General features: G+C 40.3%; 1 protein-coding gene across 1 annotated transcript in view; it reads right to left on the bottom strand.

Moving 5' to 3' along the window:
* c1ql1l2 (complement component 1, q subcomponent-like 1-like 2) overlaps positions 1–1944 on the bottom strand; it is an 82312-nt gene extending 80368 nt beyond the window's left edge. The window contains exon 1 of the mRNA XM_061981958.2: positions 813–1944. Coding sequence (XP_061837942.2) covers positions 813–1421 — 609 coding nt within the window. The 5' untranslated portion in view covers positions 1422–1944. The remainder of the gene's footprint in view (positions 1–812) is intronic.
* Between the last annotated feature and the right edge of the window lie 17962 nt (positions 1945–19906).

The raw sequence follows: 19906 nt of genomic DNA, 5'->3' as shown, positions 1-19906 counted from the left end.
TGCACCTTTGCAGTGCGTCTGGGTTAGTTTTTGCCTCATTCCTGTGAGAATCCTGCGAGTGGCTGAAGCATTAAGGACTGGGGGTTGGTTGATTTTATCCAGGACTAGCTGCAGTGTGCTCAAACAACCACCAGCTAGCATGTGTGAGCAGATAATACCGTACCATCTCTTTCTCTTTTGGAACTTAAATGATAAATAATGGTAAATGGGTTATACTTGTATAGCGCTTTTCTACCTTCAAGGTACTCAAAGCGCTTTGACAGTATTACCACATTCACCCATTCACACACACATTCACACACTGATGGCGGGAGCTGCCATGCAAGGCGCTAACCAGCAACCATCAGGAGCAAGGGGTGAAGTGTCTTGCCCAAGGACACAACGGACGTGACTTGGATGGTAGAAGGTGGGGATTGAACCCCAGTAACCAGCAACACTCCGATTGCTGACACGGCCACTCTACCAAATTCGCCACGCCGACTTAGACTTAGACTTAGACTTAGACTTCCTTTTTATTGTTGTGTTTAATATTGCTGTACACCATGTCCAACGTGCTTCCACCACTGGTTGCAAAATTCACATATTGATGGAAATGGGGCAACACATTGTTCATGTTAGCTTGGTTAAAGTCCCCTGCCACGATGAAAACTCCCTCTGGATGTGTAGATTGCAGTTCATTGATGGAGCAGTACAACACTTAACAGGTTGAAAGAGGCTTTAAGTGAGGGATGAGGCAAAAACTAGCCTGTTTTTAAGGAATTTTGGAGTCGAATTGAAAACGACAATTGGGACAAAAGTTTCCGAGCACTCACCTGCCCGTTTTTGCAGAGGTCGGCCCACATGCTGGTGCCGTCCCCTCCCCTCATCAGCACGTGGTAGATGAAGAAGTACGTGCCCGGGATGCTGCACACAAACTTCCCGGCGATGCCGTCGTAGTTGTTGCCCAGGTTGGTGACCACGTCGTCGAACTTGAGGATCTCGTAGCCCTCGTGCGGGTTCTTGAGGCCGGCGTAGAAGGCCACCCGGGGCACCGTGCTGTAGGTGGCGGTGCTGATAGCTCCGTTCCCTCCCAAGCCCAAAACCCCGGTCCTGCCCTGGTCCCCTCTGTCACCCGGAGGCCCTGCCGGTCCAGGCGGCCCCGGCTCCCCCGGCGGCCCGGGCGGCCCCGGCTTCCCCGGCCTGCCCGGCTTCCCCTGCGGGCCCTGCTGGAGCGTGGAGGGCGGCAGCACGTTGCCGTGGTCGCTCAGCGCCTCCGCCTCCGCCTGGAGCCCCGTGGAGCTGGTGCTGCTGCTGGGGGTGCCCTTGTTCAGGTAGGGGTCGCACACCATCCGACAGGTGCCCAGCATCTCATAGTGGCTGGGGTCTGTGCCCACGGAGCTGACCAGCACGGGGATGAGCACCACCAGGACCAGGACCAGCATAACCCCCACGGCGGCCGCCACCAGGGTCTTCCTCCCGATGCTGAGTCGGGGAAGGGGCTGAGCGGCCAGCGTGGGTCTCCCGGGGGCGGAAATGGTGACCGCTTGGTGTGGGGAGCCTGTCGCGGAGGAAGAGGACCCGCGGATCCTGAGGAGGGGCGCGAGAGGCGGAGCGGCGGGGGGTGCGCCCGGCAAAGACCCACATACACTTGACGGACCTCCCGGCTGCGCTCGCTCAAGTCAGTCCGTCAGTCGCACACTTTTGAGGGAGCGCGGGCGGGAAGGCATTCGGAGCGCACTTCCAAACACTCTCTGACTTGTGAGAAGAAGACGGGAGGATGCCAGAGTCCACCGGGATGGAGGGAGCCGGAGAGAGAGAGAGGGAGGAGAGAAACCTCCAGATGTGTGATGATGAATGTGTGTGTGTGTGAGGATGAATGTGTGTGTGGTGTGTTTGTGGAGTCGGGATTCTCAAGCTTGGATTTTTATAAACAGCATGGAGCCTCCCCTCCCCTCTGCTGCCTCATCGAGTGAGAGGTAAGAATGACTCCATCCCCTCCCTCCTTCTCTCTCTCTCTCTCTCTCTCTCTCTCTCTCTCTCTCTCTCTCTCTCTCTCTAACTCTCACCCCTCCTCTCATGTTTTTTTTTTCATCGCCGTTTCTCACTCTTGTTGCTTTATCGTCTGTCTCATCAGCATCCAGCCTCTAAAAATAAGGACGGAGCCACGCAAAGAGAATTTCTAGGGGCTGGTTGTGCGTTGTTGTAACATTTAACAACATCGTTACAACAGTCGCAAACCATAGGCGCCGATCTACATTTCTGCCAGTGTGTGTGTATTAGTGTTGTCCCGATTCCAGTATTTTGGTACCGGTACCAAAAGTATTTCGGTACTTTTCGGTACTTTTTCTAAATAAAGGGTACCACAAAAAATTTCATTATTGGTTTTATTTTAACAAAAAAAAATCTTAGGGTACATTAAACATATGTTTATTATTGCAAGTTTGTCCTTAAATAAAAAAGTGAACATACTAGAAAACTTGTCTTTTATTAGTAAGTAAACAAACAAAGTCTGCTGACATATGCAGTAACATATTGTGTCATTTATCATTCTATTATTTCGTCAAAATTATTAAGGACAAGTGGTAGAAAATAAATTATTAATCCACTTGTTCATTTACTGTTAATATCTGCTTATTTTATGTTTCAACATGTTCTATCTACACTTAAGTTAAAATGTAATAATCACTTATTTTTTTGTTGTTTTTGATACTTTACATTAGTTTTAGATGACACCACACATTTAGGCATCAATCCGATACCAAGTCGTTACAGGATCATACATTGGTCATATTCAAAGTCCTCATGTTTCCTGAGTTTATAAACATAATATCTATATATATATTATATATATATATATATATATATATATATATAGAAAAAATTGTGATGTTAAAAAATATTGAAGTAATCATAGTAGTATCGACTAGGTACCATACCATACCATACCATGCCGACTTTATTTATAAAGCCCTTTATAAACAACCACAGTTGAAGAACAAAGGGCTGTACACCACAAAAAAATATTTAAAACAGAAGTAAAATACACATTGAAAAAGCAAATACAAATTATCCTAAGAATTTGTTAGATAAGTACGCTATTGTATGTGGTATCATTACAGTGGATGTTAGGCGTAGATCCACCAATGGCGTTTGTTTATATTGTAGAGTCCCGGAAGAGTTGGTGCTGCAGGGAATTCTGGGAATTTTTTCTGTAGTGTTTAGTGCAAATATTCTTCCAAAATGTGTTTTTTGTTGTTGTTTCGTGTGGTTTCACTATATGGCACATGTTTATGACAATGTTGGTGTTGTTCATACTGCCACTTTTAGTGTGACATGTATGGCTGTTGAGTAAGTATGCCTGCGGGGGGGAGGTGTGGCCAGCGCTGCCTGCAGGAGCAAAGGTCACCGCCTCTGTCCGTGGTGCTGAGGACAGAGCACCATCAGAAGGGGGCGTGGCAGTGCTGACGGCGAGACACAGCTGGCGGGTGATTAGATTTCACAGGTGGTACGTGTTAATCTAATCATCTGTTGTCTTTAACAGTCAGCGGCCGGGAGCAGGAGGGCAGAGAGGATACGGACGTGACTGAAAAGTCACGTTCTACTGGAGAAAGAGTTGGACAAAAATATATGCCCATTAAAACGTTGTTAAAACCGCATGCTTGGCTCCTGTGCCGTGTTTACAGTGGAACTGCTCGGAAGCGACTTCCACAATGCCCTTCATTAGCCCGTGTGCACTGTGATTAAGTCAAAATAATTAGGTAATTATCGGTACAATGAAACTTCGGATAGGCTTTGTCAATTATAATTCTTATGATTTTTGACTTTTTTATTGTGTAAAACGGACGATACTTGCCACTAAATTAACAACAAGATTGATTTTACAAAAATTATTTTAAAAATTGAAAGTTGCCATCAATCCCACGTGGGTGCTCGGCATTGTCAGTGGGTGCTCGGGCCCCGAAGCACCCACGGGATCGGCGCCGATGTCGCAAACGGACCAGGTTTTGTTAGCGGGAAGATGTAAAGTATCGTATACCAGCGAGAAGATTGTCACCACACTGATGTACTCTATGAACAGGTTTTTTCCGGTCCGCCGGATGAGTTTGCCAAGTATAAAAATCGAGCCGACATTTTTGAATGAAAGAAACTGCAGTTCTAAATGTGTCCACTAGATGTTGCAATAGCAATTCTTTGTAGATTATGCTACATATGTAAAAAAAAAAAAAAAAAAAAGAAAACACATGATGAGCAAACTACATAAATAACATACTGTAATTTGATTTTTATTTTATTTTTTATTTTGATAGATTGAAAATGAACACCAATGAGTTGACTGATGAACATTGTCATATAATGTATTCATAAACAACAAAAGATAGAATACTATTATATACATAGTATATAATAGTATGTACATAGTATTATATAATACAGTGGAGTGTTTTAAGTCTCGTCTTAAGACCCACTTTTATTCTTTGGTTTTTAACACTACGTGAGTTGTGTGGTACTCTGTGTTTTTAAAATTTAGATTTCTGTGTATTGTTTTAATTGGTTTTACCCTTTAAAATAGTTTTTAATCATATTTATTTTTATATTGGTTTTATATTTATTTATTTTTTGTTTTTATTCAGTCATTGGTGGAGCTAAGGATAATATTTGAATATTGTTTTTTAACATTGTTGTGCAGCACTTTGGAAACCTTTCTGTTGTTTAAATGTGATATAAAAATAAAGTGGATTGGATTGGATTGGATTAATCGCAACATGCAAGTGTAAAAAAAAACAACCCCACAACATTATGATTTGTACATTTTCAGAATGTGCTTGTTCGATTTTTAAGCAAAGAAAACAATCTGAAGTTGTCTTTATTTTTAAGTTATCGTGTCGTGATTTGACCAATCCAGTAGATTTTTTTCTCCATGTGGCCCCCGATCTAAAATGAGTTTGCACCCCTGCTGTGTGCACTCTACATGCGCTCTAGAGGTGGGGATCTACCTTTCGATTACCGTTCAGGAGCTACGATTCGATTTAAAAATCGATTATTGATGCATCATTAATTTATTTTTCACTAAATAAGGGTTTATCACTTGAAAAACATTGCATTTGTAATAAGAAACTATTCAAATAAGTCCCACATTTATTAAATGAATGGAAATGTGTGCAAAACTGGAACATAAGTGCCCTAAAATAAAGGAGCTGCCAAATTTTAGAACTGTCTGCATTACTTTATTTACAGTAAATAAATCAATTATTGACATTTACTAATTGATTTTATAATCGTCCTTGTCTAAATTTTGATGCATCAAAAAATCGTTTTTTTCCCCCGCCTCCAATGCGCACACCCATTTATTTTTCAGTATCAAAACAGTCGCATTGAATATGACAATAAAAGCAAATTTCAGCAGTATTAAGCTATATGATTCATTCATTTATCATTCAATCAAGCGATTGTTCATTTTTAGACGCTCTGCAAGAGTAATAGTCCGCCCTCTCCCTGTGCCGAGCATGCAGGCTAACACACACATGCAGGTCACTTCTTGGGGACTGATTGTGTGTGTGTGTGTGTGTGTGTGCGTGTGTGTGTGTGCGTGTGTGTGTGTGTGTGTGTGTGTGTGTGTGTGTGTGTGTGTGTGTGTGTGTGTGTGTGTGTGTGTGTGTGTGTGTGTGTGTGTGTGTGTGTGTGTGTGTGTACAAGCTAGTGGCAGCCATGAACGGCAGTCAAATAGCAAATTTGTATTCAAATACATTTGTAATTATGAAAATGGTATATATATAAATATGTATGTATATATATATATATATATATATATATATATATATATATATATATATATATATATATATATATATATATGTATATGTTTAAGCTACTTGTTAAAAAAGTAGCTAAGCTACTGCAAAATGTACCGTAGTTAAAGGGGAACATTATCACAATTTCAGAATGGTTAAAACCATTAAAAATCAGTTCCCAGTGGCATATTTTATTTTTTGAAGTTTTTTTCAAAAGTTTACCCATCACGCAATATCCCTAAAAAAAGCTTCAAAGTGCCTGATTTTAACCATCGTTATATACACCCGTCCATTTTCCTGTGACGTCACATAGTGATGCCAACACAAACAAACATGGCGGATAGAACAGCAAGCTATAGCGACATTAGCTCGGATTCAGACTCGGATTTCAGCGGTTTAAGCGATTCAACAGATTACGCATGTATTGAAACGGATGGTTGTAGTGTGGAGGCAGGTAGCGAAAACGAAATTGAAGAAGAAACTGAAGCTATTGAGCCATATCGGTTTGAACCGTATGCAAGCGAAACCGACACGACAGCCAGCGACACGGGAGAAAGCGAGGACGAATTTGGCGATCGCCTTCTAACCAACGATTGGTATGTGTTTGTTTGGCATTAAAGGAAACTAACAACTATGAACTAGGTTTACAGCATATGAAATACATTTGGCAACAACATGCACTTTGAGAGTGAGACAGCCCATTTCAGGCGTGCTAAGAACATATATTTTTCCACGATTTCAGCACTCAGGTTAACCATACCTAAATAGACACAATATACTGCATTACACAAGACTACCCGAATGTACTCGAATGATTGAAAGAAAGAAATGTTTTTAAGCTAAATTATTGGTAAACACAGTTTATGTATAATAATTTACATAAAACCGCGAGTAACGAATAAAGTTTTCATCAATTAGTATATTCTGTAGACATACCCTCATCCGCTCTCTTTTCCTGAAAGCTGATCTGTCCAGTTTTGGAGTTGATGTCAGCATCTGCTTTGAGTGTCGCAGGATATCCACACATTCTTGCCATCTCTGTCGTAGCATAGCTTTCGTCGGTAAAGTGTGCGGAACAAACGACTGACCATTTCGTCGGCTTTCCCCACAGCCTCGTATTTTGAACAAATTTCGTCCAATTTATTGCCACTTTTGCATCTTTGGGCCACTGGTGCAACTTGAATCCGTCCCTCCAACAACACACCGACGAAAGTGAGAAAATGGCGGATTGCTTCCCGATGTGACGTCACGTGACGTCATCGCTCCGAGAGCGAATAATAGAAAGGCGTTTAATTCGCCAAAATTCACCCATTTAGAGTTCGGAAATCGGTTAAAAAAATACATGGTCTTTTTTCTGCAACATCAAGGTATATATTGACGCTTACATAGGTCTGGTGATAATGTTCCCCTTTAAGCTACGTAGCTTAGCAACATGTAGCTTGTTACTGCCCATCAATATTACTACATTGGTTGTGTTGTGCAACATACCAAACATAAATCTATGTTTCTATAATTTCATTGTTATGATTGGACTTTTCCTGAAGATGATCTTTTTCAAGCTTCTGATTGGCTAAAATCGCACATTCAGCAACGTTATGAATCCGTCTCATGAAGTGGAAATATTTGTATTAGCTTATGTTGAGCCTATTTTTCCGTGAATACTAACTAATTACTGAGTAAATCGTAAAACATTAAAAACAAAATAAATATATGCAATACTTCGGTTTTTGTACTACCACAACTTTTGTGTGTTTTGGTTGTCACCGAAACTTTTTGGCATTGTGTAGCCTTAGTTCTGGTGCGGCCAAACACTGAGCATTGGCGACTCGGTTATTTTATTGAGTTTGACTGCAAAATAATCCACCCGAGGGCCAAGCAAAGTTGCGAGTGAAAGCCCTTTTAATTAAATAAAGGATCAAAAACACTCTTGAATTCAAAAAATTATTTAAATGTTCATGATTCGTATTATTGATTTTTTATTTTTGTTTTGCACTTAACCATGACAACCACAATAACGGCATTGCATGAAAAATAATTATTCTCTATTAAATGTTTGTTGTTCATATTTTTTGGGTGTCATTAGATTTGCCTTTTTTCCTACGAGAAATTAGGTTTTTGTGGGACTTTTTGGGACGGGTTACTAACAAAAACCGAAGTACTACTGTCTGTATGTCCTTATATACCATAGTTCATGTGCTTTATTATCAATCCTATCTCGTCTTTGCACAGGATCTCACGCCGAGAAGACAAACAGAGCAGCAGAAAATATTTCCTTCTGGAAGGTAATAAACTTGGCCACAAGTCACATACACATGCACTATTTTTATTTATTTTTTTCGAAGGCCAGCTCTTCTGGGAGCGCCGACGTTGACGCGGTGCTGAAGAAGTTATCCCCGCGCCTCAACGGGCTGACACCTTCTCTTATTGGCCTCTGTCTTTTTTTGACTCTATTGATTTCCAGGTTTATATCAAATTAAAGCTCATAGTCGGGGTAAAAAAAAAAAAGGAATAAAAAATCTATATGCAGCGGTAATGTCATTTTGATGACATTTTAGTCCCTGGAAGTGATGAATGGGGCCGAAAGATGAAAGTAAATGACAACGTTTGCAGATGATGTCGTTGTGTTTATAGGTCCTCTGCAGGCTCTAATTAGTAGAAAAACATGTGAAACATACAAACCATAGCTATATACTATCACATGTGGGGGTGTCCATGGGAATGTGTATTACAAAAAACTATTTTGTTGTGTAAATGGTAAATAAAAACAGAATACAATGATTTGCAAATACTTTTCAACCTATATTCAATTGAATAGACTGCAAAGACAAGATATTTAATATTCCACCTGAGAAACTCAATTGTTTTTTTTGCAAATAATCATTAACTTAGAATTTAATGGCAGCAACACATTGCAAAAAAGTTGGCAGAGGGGCATTTTTACCACTGTGTTACATGGCCTTTCCTTTTAACAACACTCAGTAAACGTTTGGGAACTGAAGAGACACATTTTTGAAGCTTTTCAGGTGGAATTCTTTCCCATTCTTGCTTGATGTACAGCTTAAGTTGTTCAACAGTCCGGGGTCTCCGGTGTGGTATTTTAGGCTTCATAATGCGCCACACATTTTCAATGGGAGACAGGTATGGACTACAGGCAGGCCAGTCTTTTACTATGAAGCCACGTTGATGTAACACGTGGCTTGGCATCGTCTTGCTGAAATAAGCAGCGGCGTCAATGATAACGTTGCTTGGATGGCAACATATGTTGCTCCAAAACCTGTATGTACCTTTCAGCATTAATTGTGCCTTCACAGATGTGTAAGTTACCCATGTCTTGGGCACTAATACATCCCCATACCATCACAGATGCTGGCTTTTGAACTTTTGCGCCTATAACAGTCCGGATGGTTCTTTTCCTCTTTGGTCCGGAGGACACGACGTCCGCAGTTTCCAAAAACAATTGGAAATGTGGACTAGTCAGACCACAGAACACTTTTCCACTTTGTATCAGTCCATCTTAGATGAGCTCGGGCCTAGTGAAGCCGGCGGCGTTTGTGGGTGTTGTTGATAAATGGCTTTCGCTTTGCGTAGTAGAGTTTTAACTCGCACTTACAGATGTAGCGACCAACTGTAGTTACCGACAGTGGTTTTCTGAAGTGTTCCTGAACCCATGTTGTGATATCCTTTACACACTGATGTCGGTTTTTGATACTGTACCGCCTGAGGGATCGAAGGTCACAGGCTTTAGATATTTGTGTCCGCTTACGTGCAGTGATTTCTCCAGATTCTCTGAACCTTTTGATGATATTACGGACCGTAGATGGTGAAATCCCTAAATTCCTTGCAATAGCTCGTTGAGAAATGTTGTTCTTAAACTGTTCGACAATGTGCTCACGCATTTGTTCACAAAGGGGTGACCCTCGCCCCGTCCTTGTTTGTGAATGCATTTCATGGAAGCTGCTTTTATACCCAATCATGGCACCCACCTGTTCCCAATGAGCCTGTTCACCCGTGGGATGTTCCACAAATAAGGGTTTGATGAGCATTCCTCAACTTTATCAGTCTTTTTTTGCCACGTGTGCCAGCTTTTTTGAAACATGTTGCAGGCATCAAATTCCAAATGAGCTAATATTTGCAAAAAATAACAAAGTTTACAAGTTTGAACGTTAAGTATCTTGTCTTTGCAGTCTATTCAATTGAATATAGGTTGAAAAGGATTTGCAAATCCTTGTATTCTGTTTTTATTTACCATTTACACAACGTGCCAACTTCACGGGTTTTGGGTTTTCCACTTAAGTAACTTGGATGTGATTTGGGGCTACACGAGTGCTGCTTCACTGAGGGGAAACATGGATCCTTTGACATTGTGAAACAAACTCGGCTGCAAATTTTCCATCATAAATAGCTTTAAACGACTGGTCAAATGACAACATTATTTCTCGAGGTGGGGAATCTTTGGGTAACTCACGATTCGATCCGACTCTTGTGATGATTTGATTCAGAACTGATTGTCGATTTAACACGATTCTTGATTCAAATTGAATCGCGCAATGTATTATTTGCTATAATAATTATAATAAAACTTTTTCAAAACAGGTCAGAGGTTGCAAAACCACCTTTTGGTTGCTGATGTATACGCACAGCGAGTAAGCATGAAGATGACCTAAACATATATTTTTTAAAACATTTTATTCTTAATCAAAAGAAAAAATGGCTAAAAAAATATATATATATATATATTTTTTTTTTTTTTTTTTTTTTTTTTATTAAATCAACATAAAAAACACAATATATACATTATAAATCAATATAGATTAATACAGTCTGCAGGGATACAGTCCGTAAGCACACATGATTGTATTTCTTCATGACCCCTTTAATGCACCTTATAATCCAGTGCGCCTTTTGTATGAAAATAGACCTGATTAGACCCGCTCATCGGTAGTGCGCCTTATAACCCGGTGCGCCTAATGTAAGGAATAATTTTGGTTGTGCTTACCGACCTCAAAGATGTTTTATTTGGTACATGGTGAAATGATAAGTGTGACCAGTAGATGGCAGTCACACATAAGAGATATGTGTAGACTGCAATATGACTCAAGTAAACAACACCAAAACGTTATATGTTCCATTGAAAATATAGAACATTACACACAGCGCTCAAAAATCCATCAAATTGTTTGGTAAACTATGATGGATTGTACTGTGCTTCAACATACGAGTATTATTATGGTGTGTGTATAAGGTAAGACATATTATCTGGTGTTTTATTTTGCAATATTATGCAAAAGCACCTTTTCTTATCTTCTGGTGTCTGCTGATCTGTATTTGGGATCTGCATAAGTCCTGAAAATGTGCGCGCGTCCGCCTTTGTAGTCCGTGGCGACACCGTAGTCGATAAGCTTCTTCTTTTTCTCTACCTTCTTGTTATGGGACATTCATCCTCCACTGTTGCCATTTCTAATATAAAGTAGTGTAAAGTTCTTACTTATATCTGTCAGTAAACTCGCCATGAAAGCGCTAAAACATACCGGTGTAGTGAGTTTACATTATTCACCCAAGGAACTTTAGTTCCTTAGTTCCCTATCATGAATTGAATAACGTGGACCCCGACTTAAACGAGTTGACAAACTTATTGGGTGGTCAATTGTACGGAATATCTACTGTACTGTGCAAACTACTAATACAAGTTTCAAACAATCAATCAAAGTTATTAAAGAGTTCTGATTGGACGGCACACATTTCCGGCCTTGTTATTGCACTAGAGAACCACGGATGAGGAGATGCTGCTCCGTTATTGATTGAAGTAAAGTCTGAATGTCATTAAAACAGTTATATAATGTATATATTGTGACCCCTTTAATACGCCTTATAATCCGGTGCGCCTTTTGTATGAAAATAGACCTGAATAGACCCGCTCATCGGCATTGTGCCTTATAACCTGGTGCGCCTAATGTAAGGAATAATGTTCGTTGTGCTTACCGACCTCGAAGATATTTTCTTTGGTACATGGTGAAATGATAAGTGTGACCAGTAGATGGCAGTCACACATAAGAGATACGTGTAAACTGCAATATGACTCAAGTAAACAACACCAAAATGTTATATGTTCCATTGAAAATATAGAACATTACAGACGGCGCTCAAAAATCCATAAAAATGTTTTAGTACGACTTTGGTAAGCTATGAAGCCGCACCGCGTAATGGATTGTACTGTGCTTCAACATACCAGTATTATTATGGTGTGTGTATAAGGTAAGACATATTATCTGGTGTTTTGTTTTGCAATATTATGCAAAAGCAACTTTTCTTTCCTTCTGGTGCCTGCTGATCTGTATTTGGGATCTGCATAAGTCCTGAAAATGTGCAACGCCGTAGTTGATAAGCTTCTTCTTTTTCGCTGTTGCCATTTCTAATATATAGTAGCGTAACGTTTGTACTTATATCTGTCAGTAAACTCGCCATGAAAGCGCTAAAACATACCGGTGTAGTGAGTTTACATTATTTACGGTATAGCTCGGTTGGTAGAGCGGCCGTACCAGCAACTTAAGGGCTTCAGGTTCGATACCCGCTTCCGTCATCCTAGTCACTGCCGTTGTGTCCTTGGGCAAGACGCTTTACCCACCTGCTCCCAGTGCCACCCACACTGGTTTAAATGTAACTTAGATATTGGGTTTCACTATGTAAAGCGCTTTGAGTCACTTGAGAAAAAGCGCTATATAAATGTAATTCACTTCACACTTCACTACTCAAGGAACTTTAGTTATGAAAGAGTTCTGGTCGGACGGTTTTTCACGGGACACATTACCGGCGTTGTTATTGCACCAGTGAGCCACGGATGAGGAGATGCTGCTCTGTTATTGATTGAAGTAAAGTCTGAATGTCAATAAAACAGTTAGCTCCATCTTTTGACACTTCTTCCACACCCGTCCTTGCACGCTACACCGCGACGGAGAAAAGACGCTGCCGAAGGTGAGCCACGTAAATAAGATGGGGCATCCTGAAGACACTGTCATAAAGCGGCTGGAAGATGATCTGTAAAACATCATCTATGCAACATTTTGACCAAAGAACCACCATTACATGTTATGTAGACCACAAGGAAGGGTTTTACAATTAGAAAAAAATTATAATAATATGACTCCATTAATCCGCCTTATAACCCGGTGCGCCTAATGTAAGGAATAATTGTGGTTGTGCTTACCGTCCTCAAAGATATTTTATTTGGTACATGATGAAATGATTAGTGTGACCAGTATATGGCAGTCACACATAAGAGATATGTGTAAACTGCAATATAACTCAAGTAAACAACACCAAAATGTTATATGTTCCTATGAAAATATAGAACATTACACACGGTGCTTAAAAAATCTATCAAAATGTTTTAGTACGACTTTGGTAAGCTATGAAGCCGCACCGCTTGATGGATTGTACTGTGCTTCTACATACCAGTTTTATTATGGTGTGTATCTAAGGTAAGACATATTATCTGGTGTTTTGTTTTGCAATATTATGCAAAAGCAACTTTTCTTACCTTCTGGTGCCTGCTGATCTGTATTTGGGATCTGCATAAGTCCTGAAAATCTGGGCGCGTCCGCTTTTGTAGTCCGTGGCGACGCCGTAGTTGATAAGCTTCTTCTTTTTCGCTGTTGCCATTTCTAATATTTAGTAGCGTAAAGTTTGTACTTATATATGTCAGTAAACTCGCCATGAAAGCGCTAAAACATACCGGTGTAGTGAGTTGACATTATTTACTCAAGGAACTGTAGTTATTAGAGAGTTCCGGTCGGACGGTTTTTCACGGGACACATTTCCGGCCTTGTTATTGCACTAGAGATCCATGGATGAGGAGATGCTGCTCCGTTATTGATTGAAGTAAAGTCTGAATGTCATTAAAACAGTTAGCTCCATCTTTTGAAACTTCTTCCACTCCTGTCCTTGCACTCTACACCGCGAAATAGAAAAGGCGCTGCCGGAGGTGAGCCACGTAATTAAGACGGCGCATCCTGAAGAGACTGTCATAAAGCGGCTTGAAGATGATCTGTAAAACATCATCTATGCAACATTTTGAGCAAAGAACCACCATTACATGTTATGTAGACCACAAGAAAGGGTTTTACATTTAGAAAAAAATAATAATAATAAGACTCCATTAATGCGCCTTATAATCAGATGCGCCTTTTGTATTAAATAGACCTGACTAAACGCGCTCATCGGCAGTGCACCTTATGACCCGGTGCGCCTAATGTAAGGAATAAGTTTGGTTGTGCTTACCGACCTCAAAGATATTTTATTTGGTACACGGTGAAATGATAAGTGTGACCAGCAGATGGCAGTCACACATAAGAGATACGTGTAGACTGCAATATGACTCAAGTAAACAACACTAAAATGTTATATGTTCCATTGAAAATATAGAACATTACACACAGCGCTCAAAAATCCATCAAATTGTTTGGTAAACTATGATGGATTGTACTGTGCTTCAACATACGAGTATTATTATGGTGTGTGTGTATAAGGTAAGACATATTATCTGGTGTTTTGTTTTGCAATATTATGCAAAAGCAACTTTTCTTTCCTTCTGGTACCTGCTGATCTGTATTTGGGATCTGCATAAGTCCTGAAAATGTGCGCGCGTCCGCCTTTGTAGTCCGTGGCGACACCGTAGTCGATAAGCTTCTTCTTTTTCTCTACCTTCTTGTTATGGGACATTCATCCTCCACTGTTGCCATTTCTAATATAAAGTAGTGTAAAGTTCTTACTTATATCTGTCAGTAAACTCGCCTTGAAAGCGCTAAAACATACCGGCGTAGTGAGTTTACATTATTCACCCAAGGAACTTTAGTTCCTTAGTTCCCTATCATGAATTGAATAACGTGGACCCCGACTTAAACGAGTTGACAAACTTATCGGGTGGTCAATTGTACGGAATATCTACTGTACTGTGCAAACTACTAATACAAGTTTCAAACAATCAATCAAAGTTATTAAAGAGTTCCGATCGGGCGGTTTTTTACGGCACACATTTCCGGCCTTGTTATTGCACTAGAGAACCACGGATGAGGAGATGCTGCTCCGTTATTGATTGAAGTAAAGTCTGAATGTCATTAAAACAGTTATATAATATATATATTGTGACCCCTTTAATACGCCTTATAATCCGGTGCGCCTTTTGTATGAAAATAGACCTGACTGGACCCGCTCATCGGCAGTGTGCCTTATAATCCAATGCGCCTAATGTAAGGAATAATGTTCGTTGTGCTTACCGACCTCAAAGATATTTTCTTTGGTACATGGTGAAATGAGTAAACTGCAATATGGCTGAAGTAAACAACACCAAAATGTTATATGTTCCATTGAAGATATAGAACATTACAAACGGCGCTCAAAAATCCATCAAAATGTTTTAGTACGACTTTGGTAAGCTATGAAGCCGCACCGCTTGATGGATTGTACTGTGCTTCAACATACCAGTATTATTATGGTGTGTGTATAAGGTAAGACATATTATCTGGTGTTTTGTTTTGCAATATTATGCAAAAGCAACTTTTCTTTCCTTCTGGTACCTGCTGATCTGTATTTGGGATCTGCATAAGTCCTGAAAATGTGCGCACGTCCGCCTTTGTAGTCCGTGGCGACGCCGTAGTTGATAAGCTTCTTCTTTTTCAATGTTGCCATTTCTAATATATAGTAGCGTAAAGTTTGTACTTATATCTGTCAGTAAACTTGCCATGAAAGCGCTAAAACATACCGGTGTAGTGAGTTAAATTATCCACTCAAGGAACTTTAGTTATTAGAGAGTTCCGGTCGGACGGTTTTTCACGGGACACATTTACGGCGTTGTTATTGCACCAGTGAGCCACGGATGAGGAGATGCTGCTCCGTTATTGATTGAAGTAAAGTCTGAATGTCATTGAAACAGTTAGCTCCATCTTTTGACACTTCTTCCACACCCGTCCTTGCACGCTACACCGCGACGGAGAAAAGACGCTGCCGAAGGTGAGCCACGTAAATAAGATGGGGCATCCTGAAGAGACTGTCAGAAAGCGGCTTGAAGATGATCTGTAAAACATCATCTATGCAACATTTTGACCAAAGAACCACCATTACATGTTATGTAGACCACAAGGAAGTGTTTTACATTTAGAAAAAAATTATAATAATATGACTCCATTAATGCGCCTTATAACTCTTAACGGAAAATACAGTAATTGATAGTTTGGTAAAAAGAAAAAATGCATAAAACAAACTTGTTAGTAAAATGTTGGTCATCTGTACACTATGGGTTCTTTTAAGCACTGAGAGAACAAGTAAGATTCACCACAAACCCACAAAGTTGGATGCATATAATTTTCCCAAAATGTGCTGCCAAGATGGAGAATTAAGACTCGACTGATTATTGAATTAACCAGGAAAGACCTTCAGGCGTATTTTTAGCCATCAGCAGCTGGACATAAATATCGGCACAGGCTTTTTCCTGGCTGGGACTGGACTGCTGGACTGGACTCTCGCGACAGACTGAGACGGATCAATGGATGAAGTAGTCCTGCACTAGGGATGATACTCGAAACCGGTTTTCCCGGTTGTTCGATAAGAAAAGAACCGAGTCCTTGGACTCGAATCCCTTTTTGAGAATCGGTACTCATTACCGAGACCACTATAGTAAAGAAAAAAAGTTGGTTCTTTATTCGAATCCCTAGGAACGAATCCCGTCCCGACCAGAAATGCTTCTTGAGACATCACAAGAAATGACGTCACGTAGCTCAGTTATTAGGCGCATATAGGGAAAACAGGAAAAACAATGGACTGGAAAAAGCGCTCCAAGGTGTAATAAAGTTCAAAACAAAAAGGTATAATCCAATGAATAACTTAAAGGGGAACAATATCACCAGACCTATGTAAGCGTCAATATATACCTTGATGTTGCAGAAAAAAGACCATATATTTTTTTAACCAATTTCCGAACTCTAAATGGGTGAATGTTGGCGAATTAAATGCCTTTCTAATATTCGCTCTCGGAGCGATGACATCACAACGTGGCGTCACATCGGGAAGCAATCCGCCATTTTCTCAAACACCGAGTCAAATCAGCTCTGTTATTTTCCGTTTTTTTCGACTGTTTTCCGTACCTTGGAGACATCATGCCTCGTCGGTGTGTTGTCGGAGGGTGTAACAACACGAACAGGGACGGATTCAAGTTGCACCAGTGGCCCAAAGATGCGAAAGTGGCAAGAAACTGGACGTTTGTTCCGCACACTTTACCGACGAAAGCTATGCTACGACACAGATGGCAAGAATGTGTGGATATCCTGCGACACTCAAAGCAGATGCATTTCCAACGATAAAGTCAAAGAAATCTGCCGCCAGACCCCCATTGAATCTGCCGGAGTGTGTGAGCAATTCAGGGACAAAGGACCTCGGTAGCACGGCAAACAATGGCGGCAGTTTGTTCCCGCAGACGAGCGAGCTAAACCCCCTGGATGTCTTGGCTCACACCGTCCCTTATGCCACCGAAGATGATCAAGAGAAGAATATCGACCCTAGCTTCCCTGGCCTGCTGACATGAGGGTATGTCTACAGAATATATTAATTGATGAAATTCGGGCTGTCTGCACTCTCAAAGTGCATGTTGTTGCCAAATGTATTTCATATTCTGTAAACCTAGTTCATAGTTGTTAGTTTCCTTTAATGCCAAACAAACACATACCAATCGTTGGTTAGAAGGCGATCGCCGAATTCGTCGTCACTTTCTCCCGTGTCGCTGGCTGTCGTGTCGTTTTCGTCGGTTTCGCTTGCATACGGTTCAAACCGATATGGCTCAATAGCTTCAGTTTCTTCTTCAATTAGATTTTCGCTACCTGCCTCCACACTACAACCATCCGTTTCAATACATGCGTAATCTGTTGAATCGCTTAAGCCGCTGAAATCCGAGTCGCTTGCTGTTCTTTCTGCCATGTTTGTTTGTGTTGGCTTCACTATGTGACGTCACAGGAAAATGGACGGGTGTATATAACGATGGTTAAAATCAGGCACTTTGAAGCTTTTTTTAGGGATATTGCGTGATGGGTAAAAAAAATTTAAAAACTTCGAAAAATATAATAGGCCACTGGGAACTGATGGTTTTAACCATTCTGAAATTGTGATAATGTTCCCCTTTAACTCAATAAAGTGTATTTCTTTTTTTAGCTTTAACTTTTCATTTTTTAGCATTGTAACCACATTTGCAAACAACTTTTCTCTTCATAGACTTTTCTTTCAATAAAGAAATAAAGTGCAACAATGTCAAAGCATCATAACAAACAGTAAAGTTCCAATAGCAGCAGAAGTGCACTTTTTGGAGAGCTGTATTATTTTCAGTATTGTGCCCAAGGGACTGGTTTTATTTAACACTATATTATTATTTATACACCTATAGTGATCACAGAGACAGGTTGTTTTTGTGTTACTGTATATATTTGTTTTTCTGAAAAATCCCACTTAATATACTTTGGGTAACAACAGTCAATATTTATTTATTTTTTTAGGGGGGTAACAGTCAATATTTATTTATTTATTAGATTTTATTTTTTTCTGAAAAACTCCAACACCAACCATTTCAACTCAGTCAGAACATTCAAGTCTTTTCCAAAAAAAATTCCCGCTTTTCCCAAAATTCCCAAATTTCCATGCAAATCCGATTTAAATAAATGGGACATTTTTCAAGGTTCCACTATTCCCACTACAAAAGTCCAAAATTCTGTTCAAAATTGTGTGCTGCCTTTTAACAATTAAAAAAAAATTCCCGGATTTCCAAGAATTCTCAGTTTTCAGGGACATTTTCCCCATTCAAAATGAATTGGCCGTTTTTCAAACATCCACCATTTCCACATTTTTCAACCGATTCAAACCATTGCACCTTCAACATATTCCACACATCCTGGAAATTCAAACTATTCTTTTTTCCAAGTTAAAAAAATTCCAGGAATTCCTAGAATTCCCTTTTTTTCAAACCTATTTTTGAAAACGTTTTCTGGCGACTACTCCTTCCCACTTCAACTGTTCCGCCATCCAAACATTCCTCTTAATCAGGACAAAAAACAAAGTTGTTTTTTGAACTGGAAAAAATCCCGGTTTTCCCAAAATTCCTGGAATTCCTCAATTCTCCATTTCTCCATTAAAAATGTTACTACTTCAACATTTCTCGACCAATTTGAAAAATTCCAACACCAACCATTTCAACTCATTCAGAACATTCAAGTCTTTTCCAAAAAAATTCCTGCTTTCCCGAAAATTCCTGGAATTCCTTAATACCATTTCTCAATTAAAAATGTTACTACTTCAACAGTCAATATTTATTTATTTTTTTAGGGGGGTAACAGTAATATTTATTTATTTATTAGATTTTAGTTTTTTCTGATATAATAAAAGTGAGCTTTTGTTAAACCAAATATTGTGTGTTTTTTTTCCATATACAACAACCTTTCTGGACTCGATAAGAGAATCGATAAGGAATCGGTTCGATAAGAGGATTCGATAATAGGCTCGAACTCGATAATTTCTTATCAAACATCATCCCTATCCTGCACGCCTTCATCGTGACAAAACTTCCACACCGGGGGTCGCCAGTGTGGAATTCATCAGTGAGCAAATAACACCCCCCTCCCCCCATCCCCCCACCCCCCACCCAGCCTTCCTCCAAATGCATCATACAGCAGGTGTGCCTGCAGTGCATATTTACCTGATTGTTTTAGTCCTCATAACAGAGCAGGGGTTTACCTCCACCGAGGAGCACACAGGCCCTAAATTGGTTTTAGGGTTTGTTCAAGGTGGGGGTGGGGGGGATGTTTTCTCCACACACCTGCTGCCTGGACCTGCCAGTCACATCGGCGCCAGCCAAGTCTTTCATTTCGCAAGCAAAGAAGAGTAAAGACGGTAAGAGGACGAAGTGCCATCGCAAATTCAAGTTCTTAGAAAATCCCATCGTGAAGACTACTTCCAGTCTTGGCCCATTGGGCACCGCTGGGGGCTTACAAATGGCTCCATCCACGTCATCGTCATAGCGACCCTTCCTCTGCTGAGCTGCAGCACGCCGCCACAGTGTGGGCGGAAGAACTTTTAGTTTGGACACCCATCATGGCGTTTTAAGACGGACCAAA

This window comes from Nerophis lumbriciformis, linkage group LG24 (genome assembly GCF_033978685.3).
Source record: "Nerophis lumbriciformis linkage group LG24, RoL_Nlum_v2.1, whole genome shotgun sequence".
In the NCBI taxonomy this organism is placed as follows: domain Eukaryota; kingdom Metazoa; phylum Chordata; class Actinopteri; order Syngnathiformes; family Syngnathidae; genus Nerophis; species Nerophis lumbriciformis.
The sequence above is the reverse complement of the archived record's forward strand: the minus strand, read 5'-3'. Positions and strand labels throughout refer to the sequence as shown.